The 19014-nt window shown below is 34.4% G+C and overlaps 1 protein-coding gene across 2 annotated transcripts in view; it reads left to right on the top strand.

The window, feature by feature from the left end:
• The window catches only part of ebo (exportin ellipsoid body open), a 292683-nt gene that overhangs the window by 196430 nt on the left and 77239 nt on the right, over positions 1-19014 (top strand). For both annotated transcript variants that reach the window (XM_090415530.1, XM_090415531.1), the window contains one exon: positions 13904-14050. In XM_090415530.1, coding sequence (XP_090271656.1) covers positions 13904-14050 — 147 coding nt within the window. The remainder of the gene's footprint in view (positions 1-13903; positions 14051-19014) is intronic.

The raw sequence follows: 19014 nt of genomic DNA, 5'->3' as shown, positions 1-19014 counted from the left end.
AGGTAAACTATTGGGTTCATCCTTTTGACCAGGTCTTCATTTAGACATTTTACCATGTAAATCATGGTAAAACTTTTATACCTCCATATTTGAGCATTGATCATTTCTGATCTGGATCTGATCAGTTCCAGCTACTTTTTTCATTTCTGTCTTTTGATAGCTTTTTCTATTTCAAGTATTGAGGTGTACTCTGATATGCATTCCACCACTTTCCTGTCACTACTTGTTTTGTTTAACAAACTTTCAAAGTGATTAATCCAGAATATTTTTAGTTTCAGTTGATTTGGACCATCAGTAGTATTAGTATTTGGGAAAGAAACAAAAATTACTCAGTGTTTTTTGATTGTTGATGGTACACTATCTGATCAAAAATATTCTGACTCCCCTGTGTAGTAGCAGATATGGCTAAAGATATTCTGGATTAATCACTTTGAAAATAAGTTTGTTAAATGAAACAAGTAATGACAGAACAGTGGTAGAATGCATATCAGTCAGAAATGAAAAAAGTAAATGTGCTTCCTTTTATACAATTATTAGCCATGATGTTACAATCTTATCTTCATAGACGAACATTAACAGTAAAATGGACAACATAAAAACCAGAGAGCAGGGTCCTGAAGTGCTGAAGCACATGTCACAAAAAAATCACATATCCTCAATTGAAACACTCAACCAAGTTCCTAAATGTGTCTGTAGGCAATGTGAGCATCCCAACTGTTTGTCTGAAGTTGAATAACATGGGTTTCCAGTCTTTGCAGCCACACGTCTAATATCAGCAAGGGCAATGCAAAGCATCAAGTGAAATGGTATCAAGCTCACTCCCATTATACTATGGATCAGTGGAAATGCATTTTCTTGAGTGGTGAATCACATTTAGCCATCCAGAAGTCTGACAGATGAGTCAAGAGAACACTACTTGCTGGAATGTTTTGTGTCAATATAAGTTTGGTATAGGAGGCATCATTTGTCTATGTCCATTTTTTGTGGTTCAGGCTGGATCCCTTAATTCTAGTGATGGGTAATCAATGCTGTGGCCTATAATGTCATTCTAGACAATTCTGTGCTTCCAACTAAGCAACAGTTCAGTGAAGGCCCTTTCCTTTATCAACATGACAGTTCCGCTGCCCACAAAGTGAGGTCTGTGCAGAATGGTTTGAGATGAGTGTTGAAGAACTTGACGCATGCACAGAGCCCTGATCTCAAACCCTATCGAACAGCCATGGATGAATTGGAATTCTGATTGTGAGCCAGGTCATATTTGCTTGATATCACTGACCAACCTCACTAATGCTCTTCTGGCAGAATGGAAGGGAATTAAATTACTGCAACAACATACCAAATCTAGCAGAAGGCCTTTCCAGAAGATTGGAACTTATAGCAGCAGAGGTTGGGCGAATTCCATATTAATACCTTTCATATTATAGTAAGACTTGGGATGAGCAGGGATTTGGATAATCCAGGAGCGAAAGGCAGATTACCACCAACTTACAACTCTCTTACCTTGAACATAATGGTTGTGCAGTTGCTGATTCAACACAATTGCAGTTGCAATTGCTGACACTCAGGGAGATTTTTGCTAAAACATCAGTGACATCTTGTTAACCTCCCTCCCACCACCCTCCTCCTGAGTTCTTGCTCCCAAAAAAAGCAGAGCAGGAAAACAACATTCAATTTTCTTTGAATGGCACCGAAGAATACAACAGGCTGTTCACTAAAGAAGAAATAAAAGCTTCTTGACCTTGACAGTCTCCATTGAGATGTTAAAACATCTTTCACCATCATCCATGGAACAACTGAATTGTCAACGGAAAATTATAATTGCCTTTCCTAAGCCAGAGAAGTCAAAATCCTCAAACTACCATCGATTTCTCTGACCATCTGCTTGTTCAAGATTCTGAAAAAAATGGTTAACTCTCATTTTTTTTAATTTTTAGAGAGAAACAACTTTTTTCTTTTTTTTTACCAGAACACCATCTGGCTTCTGAAAATATTAGTCTACTGCTGATTATCTAGTCCAGCTAGAAGCATCCATTAAAGATGCTTTTCTGAAACACAAGCAACGAATATCAGTTTTCTTTCATATAGAAAAAAAAAAAGAATACAACATTTAGAGATTGGAATACTGATAATTTTGGTCTTAGGGAAAATCTCTTTTTATCAACAACTTCTATCTTGTTCTTATCTAACCAAATCTTCCAGGCCCAAATGGAAACCCCCTTTCTATCCTTATTATATAACCAAGAGGAAGGAGTTCCACAAGGTTTAGTCTTAAGTGTCACACTTTTTGCAATCAAGGTCAACCCAATAACAGAACCAACCACTTTCTCCATCAGTAATCCCTTTAATGTGGATGATTTCACCATCTTCTCTCATTCATTTTATGGGAGTCATAGAAAGACAGCTGTGGGAAGCCATTGACATCTCTTAAATTGGGCACTTGCAAGCAAATGGGTTAAGAATCATAGGTGTCAGTACAAGAACACAAAATGGCAATTGAACATTAATAGACAATTCTAAAAAGGTTGGTAAATTTCCAAATCTATTTTTTTAAAAAAACTATATATTTAGACAAAATGAAATTAGTACTTTTTAAATCAGCTAATCTTTCCTATCTCCCACAAAGGGGATAGATGTAGACTATAGGATCTTTTTAAGTTCGTGAAGTCAAGTTTCACACATTTCTTTATAAAACCATTCCATGAGGAACAACTGACTTATGAAGAACTCTGTCTAGTGTTGATAGCATACTCTTCAAGTCCAGGTTCAGGCACAAGGTATTTAATATTTGTGTTTTTCTAGCTGCATAAAAGATCTTCCTGTTTGTCCAAAATAGGATAACCCACAAGAGCAAGGAATCTGGTAGTGTACTGTACTTAGGTGGCTCTTTTTAGAATTGTGTGTTAATGTTCAACTGCCATTTTGTGTTCTTGTACTGACAATTCCTGTGATACTTAGGCAAAAATTCCACACCTAATGAAGTATTTTACATGAGCTTCCTCCAGTATTATAATTATTTTAAATATGCCTACTTATGGTATTTCATTATTGAAACAAATGAACTACCATTGTCATGTCTACATCAACAGCTGTCTCTGTTATATGCAATAAAAATAAAATCCCTGTCAGACCACCCTATGTGATCAACTGTTTTTCATTCATAATGGAAGAATCTTTACATCATTCAACAGACTGCAATAAAATCTCTGGTTTGCAGATAAAAACTCTCCTACCAGCTCTAGAGATTGCATTAGACAACATAGGTCTGATGCCACCAGACACTTCCACCATGGCACTCATGCATACTAGGATGTAGTTTTTTCTTTCAGTAGGCTACCAAAAATTTCCACCTCTCCTCTTGTTTACCAGCAGCTCTTTGAACCTCATAAAACTAAATACTCTGATTTTGTGCCTGTCTATGCAGATGATTCAAAATCAGAGGAACCTAGTAGAATCTGCTGCCATCTTTCCAGACAACATTATCCCACTATTACCCCAAATCCCACTAGGGCATAACGACTTTGCAGCTGAGCTGTATGTGAGAGCTTGCACTAAAATACATCAGATTGCATCACTACCAAAGGTGCATAATATATTCAGGCTCACAAATTTCTCTTCAGATAATAAGAAATATGTAGCTATAGAAACATCAAGTATTCTCTCAAATCTGACACTTACTATGGGAGCTATACTTAGACATACACTTATGTTGGAATTAAGAGAAACAAGCTAGTTCAGCTCATTTCTCAAACATCCACCATCTGCTTGTATCATACACAGATTATTAGACAAAAACTTCTATCCCAATGGCAGCCATCTTGCCATTGGGATAGAAGAGAGAGACTAATAATCAGCTCCACCAATTTAAGCCTGAAATTAAATTATGACAGTCTATCCTGCACAGGGTTCAGACAAAAATTATTCTTGTGCCACCCTGCATAGGTCATAGTCATCTTACACACTCCTTCATAATGAGGGATGATGACATCTGTGTGTGTTTGTGACACCAGACTAGCCATTATTCATATTTTGACTGCCCTCGTTTTGCCAATAAGTGCAGTCATTATTTTAGTCATTTTCATAATTTCTGAGCCTTATACACTCAGGCAGATACTCATTGAGTGTCATCCTGGTTTTTAAACTTTTACAGAGTATTAACATGTACCATCCTGTATAAATTATATACTTATTAGTTTAACTTATTTTATGTATGTTTTATGAATTTTAATAATTTTCATACTTCGATTTACATCTGTTTTTCTACACTGGCTTCTAAGAAAGGTTTCATTTATTATTGTAATTTATATTTTTATATATAGATTTTAAACCTATATATATATTCCACTTATTACATGTTCTGGCACAGCATAAACACAATGTCCTTCCACAAAAAAAAAAAAAAAAAAAAAAAAAAAAAAAAAAAAAAAAAGAGAGAGAGAAATCTGTGATATACCACTGTTCACCTTAAATCCTACATCTCCATACACCACATACATCAGTCATCCTCTCCAAACTAGTAGTTCATAATCAAATCCAATTCCATACCTTCCTGTCAAAAAGTATATCAGAGTCCAAAAGTATTGTAGTTTGTCCATTCCCTTTGTCTAACTCATCTGCCACATTATCATGAAATGTGAGCAAGTTACTCAGTTGTGACCGTTCCTAAATAAATTGAAAGCTGTTCATTGCAGAGTGTAGATTCTCTGTAACCCATTTCTGAATTCGAGCTCTTACCATCTTCAAAAACTTCATTACCACTTTGGAGATGCTGATAGGTCAGTAGATACATCAGCCATTGCACCAACCTTGTGCAATAGGATTATTATACATTCTTCCCACTACTGTGGAATCTTTCCTGTACTGATGCTTAAATCATACAGTTAGGGCAAAGGAATAGCCAGTTCAGCTGAACACTTTTAGCATCCATGCTGATATCCAATCAGTGCCTATTGCTGAATTCTTATCCACTTTATTCAACAGCTCTATTACCTCTTCATACATCTGAGTTTCTTCCTTCGATGTAGTAATAGTAGCATTGAACTCTGTTGCATACACCATGTTGATAGATTTTAGCCAAATGGGCACTCATTAGTTGAACAAATTCTTCTACATCTGCAATGATGATTTATTCTTTTAGGATGTCTTTAGTTTGCAGAACCTGTTTTTTTTTCATACTCTGACTTTGCTTTCTGTGCTATAGTTGTAATGCTTCTTCACTGCACTTTATAATTTTCATAACTGATTTCATCATTGTACACATGGTATTCCTTCATCTTTTTCCTAAAAATGTCTTGCTTAATAAGATGCAATCCATTTCACTCCACCCTGTTTATTCTTAGAACTCTGTGGACATATTCCTGTATTGCATCATTGATGTATTTTTCAGTTACTTTTCATGCACTGCTCAATATCCTTCCCATCTAGCAACTGATGCCATGGGATTGAATCTAGTATTCTCCTCAGTTGGTCATAATTTCCTGCTTTGAAGTTGAGCATGTAATAATTTCTAAATGGAATATCCATATACTTATTACTTTCCAGATCAGAACCTCATGATCACTGAAACCACCTCTAACTATGATCATGTCTAATGCTCTTTGACCTTAAGTACCTTTTGTTACATGCTGCATGTAAGCATGTGAAGTCCATGCTTTTTTTGTGTACTCTGTATTTTGCATGACCCAGTTGGACAACTTTCAGATTCCTGTCCATATCTAATGCTTCATTTATGCAGACATCCTTACATTATACATACTTAATCAATCCAAATTGGATGAATCCACGATCAGCTCTTAATCATAATCACCTCTGTTATTTAAGCATATTCATATCATTAATATTGTTACACAACTTGGCCACTTTTATGCACAGATTTCCATCATTTTGCTTCATAATAGAGTTTCCTGGACTGTGTTATGTCTCATACCAATAAATAATTTCCACACACTTCTGATACCAAACCCATTCAAGGGGGTTGCCCATGGCGTGCATGTCTTCTTTTAGGCTGTCCCTCCATCTTTTTATGGCCAACTAGGGTATGTGTAAGGGCCTGTCCTGCAACAGATTCCTTGTCAGTTCTTGCCACATGCCTATAACATCTTAGGCATGCTTCCCCTCATCTTCTCTGGAATTAGGGAACACCAAGGATTTTCTGGATATTATCATTTGTCTATGGTCTAGTCGAGTGTATCACAGTGTTCATCGGAGCATCTGCATCTTCATAACATGTAGCGTCTGTTCATATGTTTTTTCTCCTTTCAGGCTAGCACTCTACTACATAAAGTGAAACTGGTTGGATGACTGTGCAGTAGATATTGGATTTGAGATGCTAGGGTATTTTCTTGTCACACAGGACCCCAGTGACCTGGCACCATTTCAACCAGGCAGCATTAATTCGTGTTCTGGAATTTGGGAGGGTACTACTAATAGACGAGATCCAAGGTACTGAAAGTTAGTCTTAGTAGGTTCTGTACCATTGATTAGAATTGTGCCATCTGTTTAGGTGCCACACTCTAAATATTCAGTTTTTGTCAGGTTGAGTTACAAACTGAAGTCGAGTTGTGTTTTCCACTAGTTGACCAGTAATTAAAGTTCAGCTCTGGTCTTGTGAGTCAACATGACAACATCAGCGTTCAGCACGGGTGAGTTTGTTGCAGGTCTGCAGTCACTGTGTCCATGCAGAGGATAAACAGAAGTGGTGATAGGGCAGATCCTTGGTGGATGCCTACCTGAATGTTTAAATGGCTTAGTGACACTGGCAGCACAGCAGATGGAACTGGTGGTGGTAATCTAGAGGGATTTCACCCAGCATATATAGGCTTCAGAGAAGCCATGGGTGCATAGAGTACCAAATCATTTCATGTGGGACCCGATTGAATGCCTTCCCCAGGTCCAGGAAGGCCATGAGGACATCTATAGTCCCATAACCTTTTACAAAGCCACATTGATTTGGTGATATAGTAACAATGTCTCTTAAATGAGCATTGATTATATGTTCAGAAATCTTCATGGTGTGGCAGAGGAGGCGAATGAGGCAGTAGTTGTGCAGACAGTGATTTTGCCTTTCCAAATGGGTGCCATAGCGCTAGTCTGCCAATCAGATGCCAATCTTGTTTTCCTTGATGCATTTGTTGAACAGTTCCTGTCAAAAGATAATCATGCTATCGTTGGAAGATGTCTGCTGGTTTTTGCAGTAGCTGTCCTTTTGCATCTTTGACAATTGTGTGGTATTGTCTGTTGTGGCATACAGGTTGTAGTAGTGCTCAGATTTTGCTACCATTCGTTTAGCAATTGTTTTGAGTTGGTGGTAGTAGTGAGTGATGTTGTCATCAGTTGGAGATTGTAGCCAGTTCTTATATGCATCTTTCTTGGAATTCACTATGTGCTGGACATTTTCATTCCACCACCAAACTTGCTTGTCTATGAATCAGCAGCCTGGTTGCACCTAGAATTTTCTTGGCATTTGCCCAGATTTTCATGATAATCTCATTCCATATTTCTCTAGTTGTGTGGCCAGTTTCTATTTTGAAGGGACATCTATAAGTCATTGCAAATGGTTAACATGTTTTCACTACTTAATTCATTCAATAGATGTTATTGTTGCCTGGGTGGTTGGAGATAGAAATCAAGGACCAGGAGTATATTGGGGAGCGATATGGTCAGATGGAGTAACTTTGGAGTCCTTCACTAATTTCAGGTCTCTTCTCCATATCATCCGGTAGTCAATTTGTGTTTCATGGCCACAGGTGATAAGGTGGGATGAGCGTTTCCTAAAAAATGTGTTTGCCAGTGCTAGATCACATGCTTGCACATTCCAATATTCTTTTGCCTCCATCATTGCATGTGCTATATCCACAACTACTATGTATACAGTCAAAAACCATCACACAAACTGCCCTGGAGAATACAATTTCATGCAAAAATATATATTCAGGCATAAAACTAACCACCCTATCCTAAAATTAAGGTTGCAAAAGCTGAGGATTCTTGGCGAGGTATTGGGTACTAAGGGCCTGTAAGTAACCATGGGCTGTTGTCATAGTTGAAGTCCCCCATAATAATTATTCATCCTGTGCTCGCTGAGCTAATTAGCCAATGTATCTTATCCACTTCCCCCTGGCCTGTAACAGCAATAAACTATATTTTGTCCTGTTGACTTTTATCTCACACTCAGATATCTTCATATGCATTGCATCAATCAACTCAATCTTCTTGCTGCACTTCTACTTTAGCTGATTATATTCTTCTGCTATCATTTGCAGTAATTTCCTTCTTGTTCTCTCTATCCCCCTTGAAAATACAGTAGCCTTACATGCTATCCTGATTATATCTTCCTCTGTCAACCAAGTTTTACATATTTTGTTAATGTTTTCTACCGAACTACATTTGTCATCCCTATTTTAGGGATGATGATGATAGAATGTGGTCCTCTCTAACTTTATAAGTGACAGAAAAAAGAAAAAAAAACTTATAAATAGCAGTCAGAATATTTTTTCCACTTTTTAATATAGAAAAATGTTGATTGAAATATTTCAGTGTAAATTCTCCTTAGGACTTTAAAAACATTGATTTAAAAATATAATTAAGTTTTGTGTAAATATTTTGGCTGTTAAAATACTGAACAATTTTTTTTTATTCTTTTAATATTTTGACCTAATTTTATGGGAAATTTTTCTTTAAGATGATTATTACAAGGATAAACATTGCTCAAAAATGATAGCATAATGCAATTTCTTTCCTAGAGTAAGTGAAATTTTAATAATATAAGTTTAGAAAGGCTTTTTTGATTGCTTTTTTATCCATAAAAAATAGCCTCTTTTTATGCCTAGTAACTAGCAAATGAAAGTCATTCTGTAAGTGGAGACAAATCGGAACTACCAAAACTGTTAAATTTTAGCACAGTGAAATGCTGAAATTTCATTAATGAAAATTGCCAGGAATCAAATTTCATTTTCATAATATCATTACAAAAGTCCTGTGGATCACCTGTAAACATCTGTGTGATAAAATTTGTTGACCACTATAATTGGAATGAGGTTTTAAATTAGCCAATCTAAATAATTCAATACTAATTTTAATTATCATTTATTCCCACAAAAATAAAAAAATACTATTATAATCATGATGCAGATTATAACATGAATTGAATTTAAAATGAAATACTTATTTTTATTGTGATATTGTTAGTAAATTAATTTAACATTTATGATAAAATTTATTCCTTTAGAGATTAAAATTAGTGATTCAGTTTTAAGGATGGTTTTTTTTTTAACTTTAGAAAAATTGCAGCAACAATGGAGAAGTACTTTATTTGCTACTATCATCTACTCATCTGCCTATTTATTAAATATCACTGTTGAAATAATTACTTACATTAAAGGGAATGGTGCTTTTAAGAATTTTTCTTTACAGCATTAAAGGTCTTCCATATCTTTGTCCATAGAAGCAGGTAAAGAAAATATTTCTTCAGGATATTATATATATATATATATCCTTGTTTCTGATTAAGAATACTAAACTGAAAAGCAAAGTTTATCCAGATATTTTTATGTAATAAAGAAATAAAACAAAAAAAAATCATCCATAAAGCAGTTTTAATATTTTTTTTTTTTTTGGTCACTTTTTACTTCAAATAATGGTAAAAGGTATATTTTCTTAGAGTGGTGAGAAAATATAACTAAAAAATGGTTAATGTAATTTCATCTTAATTATTAGATAGCACAGCAATAATTAATGTGGCACAGCATAAAATTGCAGGATTTTTTTTCATTATTTCTTTTACATTTTTTATTTATATCCTCCCTCCTGCTACTGCACATAGATTTTCCCAGCTTGTTGGTACAGAAATTAAGTATAATGATTTTCTTATTTTTTAATATATTTATAGTATATCATTTGCATAAAGTACCTTCCTTAACTTTCATTATTAATGTTACCCATTAGGTAAATACGTCACTAACTTGCTAACTAGTAAGAAATTTACAGAGATTAAATTCAATATCTTTGTTATATTTCTGCATTAAACTTGTTTTAATTATAAAACAATACTTAAAAAATATTGATTTTAATTATCATATAGTTATTTCCACAAAAAAAAAAGAACTGTTCTCGAACCATACTTAGCTGTATTTGGCATACATAATAATTAGTATGCAAGCATGTCAGTTTATCTTATCAGTGCTACAAAGAAACTTTTGGATCAGAATTGAGAAAGGCATTTTTTGATGTGGGAAGTTTGTGCAGAAATGAAATCTAGTACAGGTATTCCTTGCTTAATGCGGTTTTGCTTAACATGGGATTTGATTAACGCAGCGAAATTAATTGTAGCAATCTCTTGATATAAGCAGCAAGAGATTTGATTAACACGTCTTTAAACCTGCGGAGCTTGCAGCTGATCTGACAGACACATGCAAAATGTTTAATATAAATATTCTTACACAATTCAGTGTATAGCTTAGAGGTCATGAGTAGCTGTGCATTCATATGTCATGAGTGATATTCTGCACTGTTTTTAACACAATGTTGTTTAAAGGTTTGTGATATTTGACAGTAAATTGTATCTGAGAGATACCACGACCTCCGATATCAGTATAGTATGGTTTTTTTTTTTTTTTTCTTTGTTCAATAATTTCTAGATTGTAACTGAAAATAAATAAACCATGTATTACTGAAATAGAGAGCCAAAGGCTTATTTATCATACAGTACATGTCCTCTAGGTGACTAGGAGATGTGCTTTACATTATGGAAAATACTAAGGTAAGTGATCTGGAGCTTACTCCATCTTTACTACGAATTGCCCATAAGGTTGCTTACGCTTGCATCCGCCGAAACTTTTAGTTTCTATATATTCGGCTATGAAATGATGTTGGATTCAATATCCACTTTAATCATCATGTATTATATTTGCAGTGTTTTTTCTTTGTTTTATTGCTTGTTTGCCGAGGTCTGGAGAGTCATTTTGCTTGTTATCTTAGAATTTATGCCGAATAAGGAAAAAACTAAAACTGTTCAAACAACTCTTGATAACTTCTTTTGATAAAAAAAAATTGCAGTAAATAATGTAGGTACAAGTATTTATTAAACATTTACTTTGTATTCATTTTTTTATCTTTCCTAAAAGAGTACCATATAAAACAAATTATTAATACAATAATCGATCATGGACGAATTGTCTCTTTAAAGAATTTTGAACAGTTGCATCATCCTACTTTTAAATGTAACACTCAGCATGGAATGGCCACAGTTATTGCATAAAATTTACATTCTGTTGTATTTTAAATTGAACTGCCTGTATTTTACACAAAAATTTCATATGTTATGCACTGTGAAATATTTAAGTATTTTTATTATTAATTAATTAGTATTAATTAGTTCAACTAATTTTACATATATTCATGGATACGTTTTACATAGTATAAAAAATAAAACAGTATGCATTGTAATTGTAACCTTATGAAAATGTTTGTTTCCTTTGTTAATGTGAAAATGGTTTTTCCTTGTATTTAATTTTTTTAATATTCTTATTTGATTATAAACATTAATATTCACATTGGGACATTTTTTTGCTGTACTAGTGCAACATAAGGCATAACACAAAGCTCTGTGAACATGTTAAATGTAATAATTAGGCCATGATAAATTTTAAAACAATCTGATAACATTTGTAAAGGCAAAATTTATTTTGAATTCCTGATTTAATTCAAACAAATCTCACTATGGTGAACTTTACAAGGACAAATGGAATAGCTTGTATAGTATGCCCACAGATACAAGACCCTTCGACACTTCTGCACATGTCAAAAGAAGGAGATTCCTTTCCGAAAATAGGGTAATCGATCTGTATTGTGGATTGAGTGTTTTTTATTACACGTCGGAAAATGAACTTCTCTTTTATGATCCTTGTAGTTCTTCAAGTGGTAACTATTTTGCTTGTATAACAGTTGAAAATTTTATGTTAATGCGATTACATTAATTTTACATATAAAGCACGTGATTTCGCATGTTGGTGACCAATTCATACATCGCCTTATTTCTTTCTCCCCTTCAACATAAATTGACTCTTGGCAGGCTGCCAACGAGAGCTCTCGCTTCTGTGGTTGGACCATAGTGGAAATTTTCTGTAAGGAAGTTTTCAGATTAGCACTGATACTATAACTGCTCTTATAGCAGTATTTCTTACTGTGAGATTGTATTTCAGAACTGTGCAGTTTTAAATATAACTTAAAAGGAAAAAAAATGCAGAATACTAACAGTTGTATACGTTTCTGCAGCCTCTAATGCTTATGGTTTCTTGAGAAATTCCTCAAATGGTTGCATTTAAAAAATTTTCAAGAACAATTTTTTTTTAACTTCAGATTGAATTAATCCTATATAAATGATACATTGTAGCTATGTCTAGAAATATTGATTTTTTTTATGCATATTCATTTTGTTGAATTTTAAAGTAAAGTTAAAGGAAACAATTTACTTCTGAACATGACTTTGAATATTTGTCTGGTAAGCAATTTAAATTTTAATCTCTACTAGTTTTGTGTGCATTATAGGACCCTATAGGAGGGTTGACAATCCAGGCACTGATATTTCAGTGCCTGGAATTTGCAACAAGTAAATTAACTGTATTAGTAATACAGAATATTTGAAATCAACAAGGGTCATGCCTTGTTTCTTTATGACAGTACTTCCCAAAATTATGGATGTAAAGGCCCCTTTGGAAAAATTAAAATATTTCACAGCCCCCATCGGAAAAAAAAATCGTAATACAGACATATATTATTATAATATTTATTGTATTTATATTTGATATAAAACATACACAGTGAATATTGCAAAAATCAAATGCAAATGTTACATTTTTAGCATCTTACATACATTTTTGACATGGCACACTTAGTCTTAAAACATTTTAAATTTGTTTTCATTATTTCATGCCCCCCCCCCTCCACAAAAACTGATGGCACCAAGGGGGGCCGCGGCCCATAGTTTCGGAAGTGCTGTCTTATGACACCAATTAGGTATTTTAACATTTCTGAAGATTCTTTAAATACTCTGAACAGAATATTCATCAATTTAGATCAGTTCTGTATGCTGCCATAATACTTGATTTTTCTGTTGTTTCACTAGTTATTTATGCTATCTTTGTTTTATTGAATACAAAAAAAAAAAAAAATTGCCATATTTGTTTCTTTTGTGAAGAAAAAAAAATATTCTGCAACAGTAATTTTTCTTTGTGTGCCACTAATTCTCATTTATTCTGTCTTTATTTTGCCAACAGTTTGTCATATGTGACATTCTTTAATGAATGGTCAAAATTTGACCCTAAAGGTAAGCAGAAATATTGAAATGCAAGTCATTCTAATTGTTTGCAGTTGTGTTTGTATGAAAGAGAAAAAATGGTCAGCATTGTTCAAATTTCAAAATATGTTGTCATTTTAAGTTACTCTGGAGTAACTGATCATTTTCAATTAATTTATACAGGGTGTGCCCATAAGTCACTAAGTGGTTTAGACATTTAATAACTTTTTGATTTTTTATTTATAATGAAATATAGAGCCTGGAGATGTTTTTTATTACGAGTTATTCACGGTTTAAATCCCTTCGTGACTTATGGGTCACCCTGTATTTATTCAGTGTAGAAAAAGAACATCTGCCATATTTATTAGTTTTGTGGAAAAAATTAAATTTTATTCTGAGAGAGTAAATAGATAAACTAATTTTTCTACTATAAATAGAAAAAATTATCAAAAAAAAAATTACTATCCAGAATTTGGAGAATATTTATATATTTGGACAATCCATAAAATATTTGATTTCAAGAGAAGTGAAATATTAAAAGCCAAGGTTGATGTGAATTGATTTTTTTTCTTTATTATTTTGTAGTTATGAAATTCTGTTTTGGCTTTCTTTTAGGTGCCTGAAAAGGTATCTCACAGTGGTGCCCATCTTTTGATGTCTGTGACCCGCACTGTTAAACCAGCAATTGTTTTTAGTTTACCTCAAATTCAGCAACTGTTTTCTGCAGTTTGTAATGATCAATTCATCACAAGATCAATAGAGGTATTGTGCATATGAAAATAATTATTTATATAATCGGTATTACAATTTTTCTTAATTATTTTTAAGACCACCTCCTCTGATGAATTCATGAAATTCAGTGAATTTACCAGAGAAAGAGAGTGTAGTTACATGTGGAGCTGACTCTTGTCAGCTCCACATGTAACTGCACTCTCTCTCTCTCTCTCTTGGTGTGTGTGTGTGGGTGAGTGGGTCAAAGTGAAATCATTGCTTGTTGGGGGTTTGTGTAATGTAACATTTTGATAATTTCTCATTAAAACCTTAATCCTAACTATTAATGACAGTACTGCTTTAATATCACTACATAAGTTGTCATACTTTGAAAAATTAAACACAAATTAAAACTTGCGAATAAATTTATTATATGTAAAATTTTTGCCTATGTATCATTGTTATCCTATTAACGTTATAGTGGCACTTTTTGAAAATGATTTTTTAATTGTAATTTTATATTGTGTTCTTTTTTAATGTAATGAAAATGCCTATGATACATAGGCAAAAATTTCCCATTAATAAATTTATTTACATAAGGTTGAGTTTCCATGTTTAATTTTTTCAAAATAATGACAATACTTATTTACTAAAAGAGCCAAAAGGCTTCAGTTTGGCAATTCATAATTGATAATAATGACAATACTTTTCAACAGTTTTAAATACAATCATTAAATGCATTGGAAGGTAAGTTATTCCTCATTGTGATAAGTTATGACACTGTTTTTTTTTACTGATGTGACTTAACTGGCATCATATTTTTGTAACATGATCTATATGATGCTTTTGTAATTTTGTAATATTCCCTTATTTACAAAGGTTTTCTGATGAAATAGGTTCCCCCCATATGGTTGATTAGTAACTCTAACAAACAGCACTGTAACAAATTACCAAAATGCCCTATATGTCATATGAGGCTTGATTCACTTTAAAATAAAGTGACTTTTAATCACTACAGCAAACTATCCACAATCACAAACTACTCACTGTGGTGGTACCTACAAGTGTACTCTAATGAGTCATCTTAATTATATTCTTGTAAACTTTTTACTTGGTTTGTTTGCTTTCCCTATGTGAAATATGGATAAAAAACAAAACAAGTAAATAAAGGTTTACATGTGAATGCAAACTTTTATCGTTCATTTGTGCTGGGGGAAAATATGGATGAAAATAATATCGTTTCTTGTGGAATATTATATAAATTTTTTCTTTAAGAATTGACACACTTTCCTCCTTTCACATTTGAGTTTCAGATTTTCAGTATGAAACTATGGTGATACAAAAAGATAAGTTTGTTTTTTTCAATTAATATGTTAATTTCTTAGTTGTTTTTTTTATGAGCATGTAATAGTGAGCTTACTTTTAAGAAAATATGGTTTATATTATACTACAGATTTTGTTTGGTGTAGTGTGAGAAAAGGTGAAAGATTTGTTGAAGGAAAGGGAGTCTGGTGAGCAAATGGCAGTAGAGGGCATTATGTGTTTGTTGAGGATTAAATATCATAGATGTTGGATTGTGTGGAAGACCCTCTTGTGGAGTCCTTGGAGGTGTCATGTATAATACATGTAGGAAATGTTTTGAAAGTGCCAGTTGTGTGGAGAAAGTAAAACACATGATAGGAGAGTGGAGAATATTGAAAAAGTGGAAAAATGTAGGTATCAACAAAATTATCGATGAAAGCACATGGGTTATAGGATGTTAGCAGAAGAAAGAAGAGTACCTTGTGAAAACAATAGCACACTTACTGGGAGCTTCATAAACAAAGTGTGAGAGCCGATGATTGTACCTGTGAACTGTGACTGGTAGCACTGAGAATAAAAAGAAAAAAGGTGCAAAAATTAGTGAAGCTGTCAGAACACAAAGCGTTTTGGTGAGCATTAACTTGAAAATGAAAAATATTGTTTAAGAGAAGCATTGAGTTGTTGGAAGAAGGGGACAGGTGGAAAAGCAAGCATAGATTTTGTCTGTTGCCATGATATAATAGAGGCAATCTAATGGACCATGAAGCTTGCTTAAATATGAATAGAGAACATCGATGAGAAAATTGTAACTGACATGCAAGTTGAAGATTGAGCAATGATTCAGTGTGTAAGTTATGCTGAAGGATTGGTGTATAGCATGAAGTGCAATAGACAGGACTTGCATAAAATACTAATAGATTTCACATAGATGAATTTAGAGTTGAGTATTTTGTAAAAAAAAACATATTAATCACTGAATGTACATGTAAAAGTGCAAAGTGAGAATAACTCTTGGGGGGGGGGATTTAAGAAGACCAAAAAATAATACAGAATCTAGTGTTCTTTGCCAGGATAGTATCAGGAAAAAGTTAAAGATCTATGTGGATTGATACAGTAAAAAGTGCCTTAGGATGGCATGAGTTAAACATCAGTTGTCGTGTGGGCTGCAGCAAGTGAAGTAAATTTTATTTTTAAATGTGTGCCGATATGGTGTAAATTGTAGATTAAATATTTCCATGAGATATTTGAGTGTGGAACACGGTGTCTTGATAAATTAATCAGGTGATATCATCATAAATTCATTGTTTTTGTTATCACACTGATACAATATGGTGGTGAAAGGCAAATCATTGTGTAGATCTGCACAGAAGACAAAGTAAACAGTGTGGATGTCTCAAAAATGGTACAACATCATGAATGTAGCATGTATGCATGGGAAGATGTTACAGGCTTTATGTAGAGATGCTGAATAACAAAAAAAAAGTATGTTATGTATGAAATGCACTATTCTGGATCATGAATTCTCGTAGACAGGCTTATACGTTGGTTATGCATTATTAAAACACTTAAGGAATTGAACAACGTAGTTAAGGATATAAATTAAATTATACTTTAAATATTTTCCGATATTTCGGCAACGTCACGTTGTCATCTTCTAAAGGAACTTGCAAAAAAGGCACGTGCACGTAGGCACTACAAACACAGTAACTGGGAATGAAGAGATGAAGCTATTGTTCTAAAAGTCCTGATGGTGCCCTCTAGTGGGCTAAGTAGGTGTTCTTGGCCGTTGGGCTGAAGGTCTGCTGATGTAAGCCTCCCAAATTTGGGGCAGTCGCATACAACCAAATTTGTTGAGGTTTGGAGAATTTCTTAGGGCTGAGGCTGATTCAATAAATAGTCTTTCGAATTTGTATTTGCTACAGTGTATTACTGTAGCTTTCTTCCACTGTATTCTGTAGCATGTATCCAGAGCATGGTCCGCAAGACCAGAATGGCTGTACTTGTGAAAACGGATGTAGTCCTTGTGTTCAGAAATTCTGATATTCGCTGTCCTGCCTGTTTGGCCAAAGTAAGACAGTTTACAACTGCAAGGAACCTGGTATACACCAGGTAGGTCTAGGGGAAGTGGTTGGTCTTTAGTGGAGCGTATAAGGGATGCCAATTTTCTGTAAGGTTTGTAACAGGAGGTCAGGTCATGCTTTTTTAAGATTTTGGTAATCTTTTCCGAGGTGCCTCGGATGTAGGGAATGGTGATGGATTTAGAGTTATCCTTGTTGTAGAGGTGGGGGAGGGATCTGTAGTTTGTAGGTTCTAATATTTTTTGGACTTTTTTGGGGGAGTAGCCATTGGCTGAGAAAGTGTTGAGGATGTGATTTAGTTCAGTGTTTAGGGCCAAGTCGTTTGAACAGATTAGTTTAGCCCTGTTGTATAGTGTTTTCACTACTCCATATTATTGTGAGGGGGGGGGGGGCTCTGAAACACTTCTCTCCTTCTTAACACACTTAAACAACCAACACCCCAGAATCAAATTCACTCTGGAAAAAGAGGAAAAAAACAGCCTCCCTTTCCTAGACACACTAGTCACCCGCCAGCCTAATGGAACCTTGGTTTTTCTCAGTTTACAGAAAACCCACCCATACAGGCAGATACATTCACCAACAATCCCACCCCTCCCCCTCACAACAATATGGAGTAGTGAAAACACTATACAACAGGGCTAAACTAATCTGTTCAAACGACTTGGCCCTAAACACTGAACTAAATCACATCCTCAACACTTTCTCAGCCATTGGCAACTCCCCCAAAAAAGTCCAAAAAATATTAGAACCTACAAACCATAGATCTCCTCCCCCCCTCCACAACAAGGATTACTCTAAATCCATCACCATTTCCTACATCCGAGGCACCTCGGAAAAGATTACCAAAATCTTAAAAAAGCATGACCTGACCTCCTGTTACAAACCTTACAGAAAATTGGCATCTCTTATCTGCTCCACTAAAGACCAACCACTTCCCCTAGACCTACCTGGTGTATACCAGGTTCCTTGCAGTTGTAAACTGTCTTACTTTGGCCAAACAGGCAGGACAGCGAATATCAGAATTTCTGAACACAAGGACTACATCCGGTTTCACAAGTACAGCCATTATGGTCTTGCGGACCATGCTCTGGATACACGCCACAGAATACGGTGGAAGAAAGCTACAGTAATACACTGTAGCAAATACAAATTCGAAAGATTATTTATGGAATCAGCCTTAGCCCTAAGAAATTCTCAAAACCTCAACAAACTTGGTTGTATGCGACTGCCCCAAATTTGGGAGGCTTACATCAGCAGACCTTCAGCCCAACGGCCAAGAACACCTACTTAGCCCACTAGAGGGCACCATCAGGACTTTTAGGAGAACAATAGCTTCATCTCTTCATTCCCAGTTACTGTGTTTGTAGTGCCTACGTGCACGTGCCTTTTTTTTATAAGTTCCTTTAGAAGATGGCAACGTGACGTTGCCGAAATATCGGAAAATATTTAGTAAAGTATAATTTAATTTATATCCTTAACTACGTTGTTCAATTCCTTAAGTGTTTTAATAATCCTGATCATGAAGCTTGCTTAAATATGAGTAGAGAACATGGCATTGTAACTGACATGCAAGTTGAAGATTGAGCAAATGTTTGGACAGAGAGTGTGTGTGGAAGTGATAGTGAGGAAAAAAAG

This window comes from Typopeltis vanoorti, chromosome 3, assembly GCF_054136105.1.
Source record: "Typopeltis vanoorti isolate ZY-2024b chromosome 3, IOZ_Tvanoo_1.0, whole genome shotgun sequence".
Lineage (NCBI taxonomy): Eukaryota > Metazoa > Arthropoda > Arachnida > Uropygi > Thelyphonidae > Typopeltis > Typopeltis vanoorti.
This window is presented reverse-complemented; position numbering and strand designations above follow the sequence as displayed.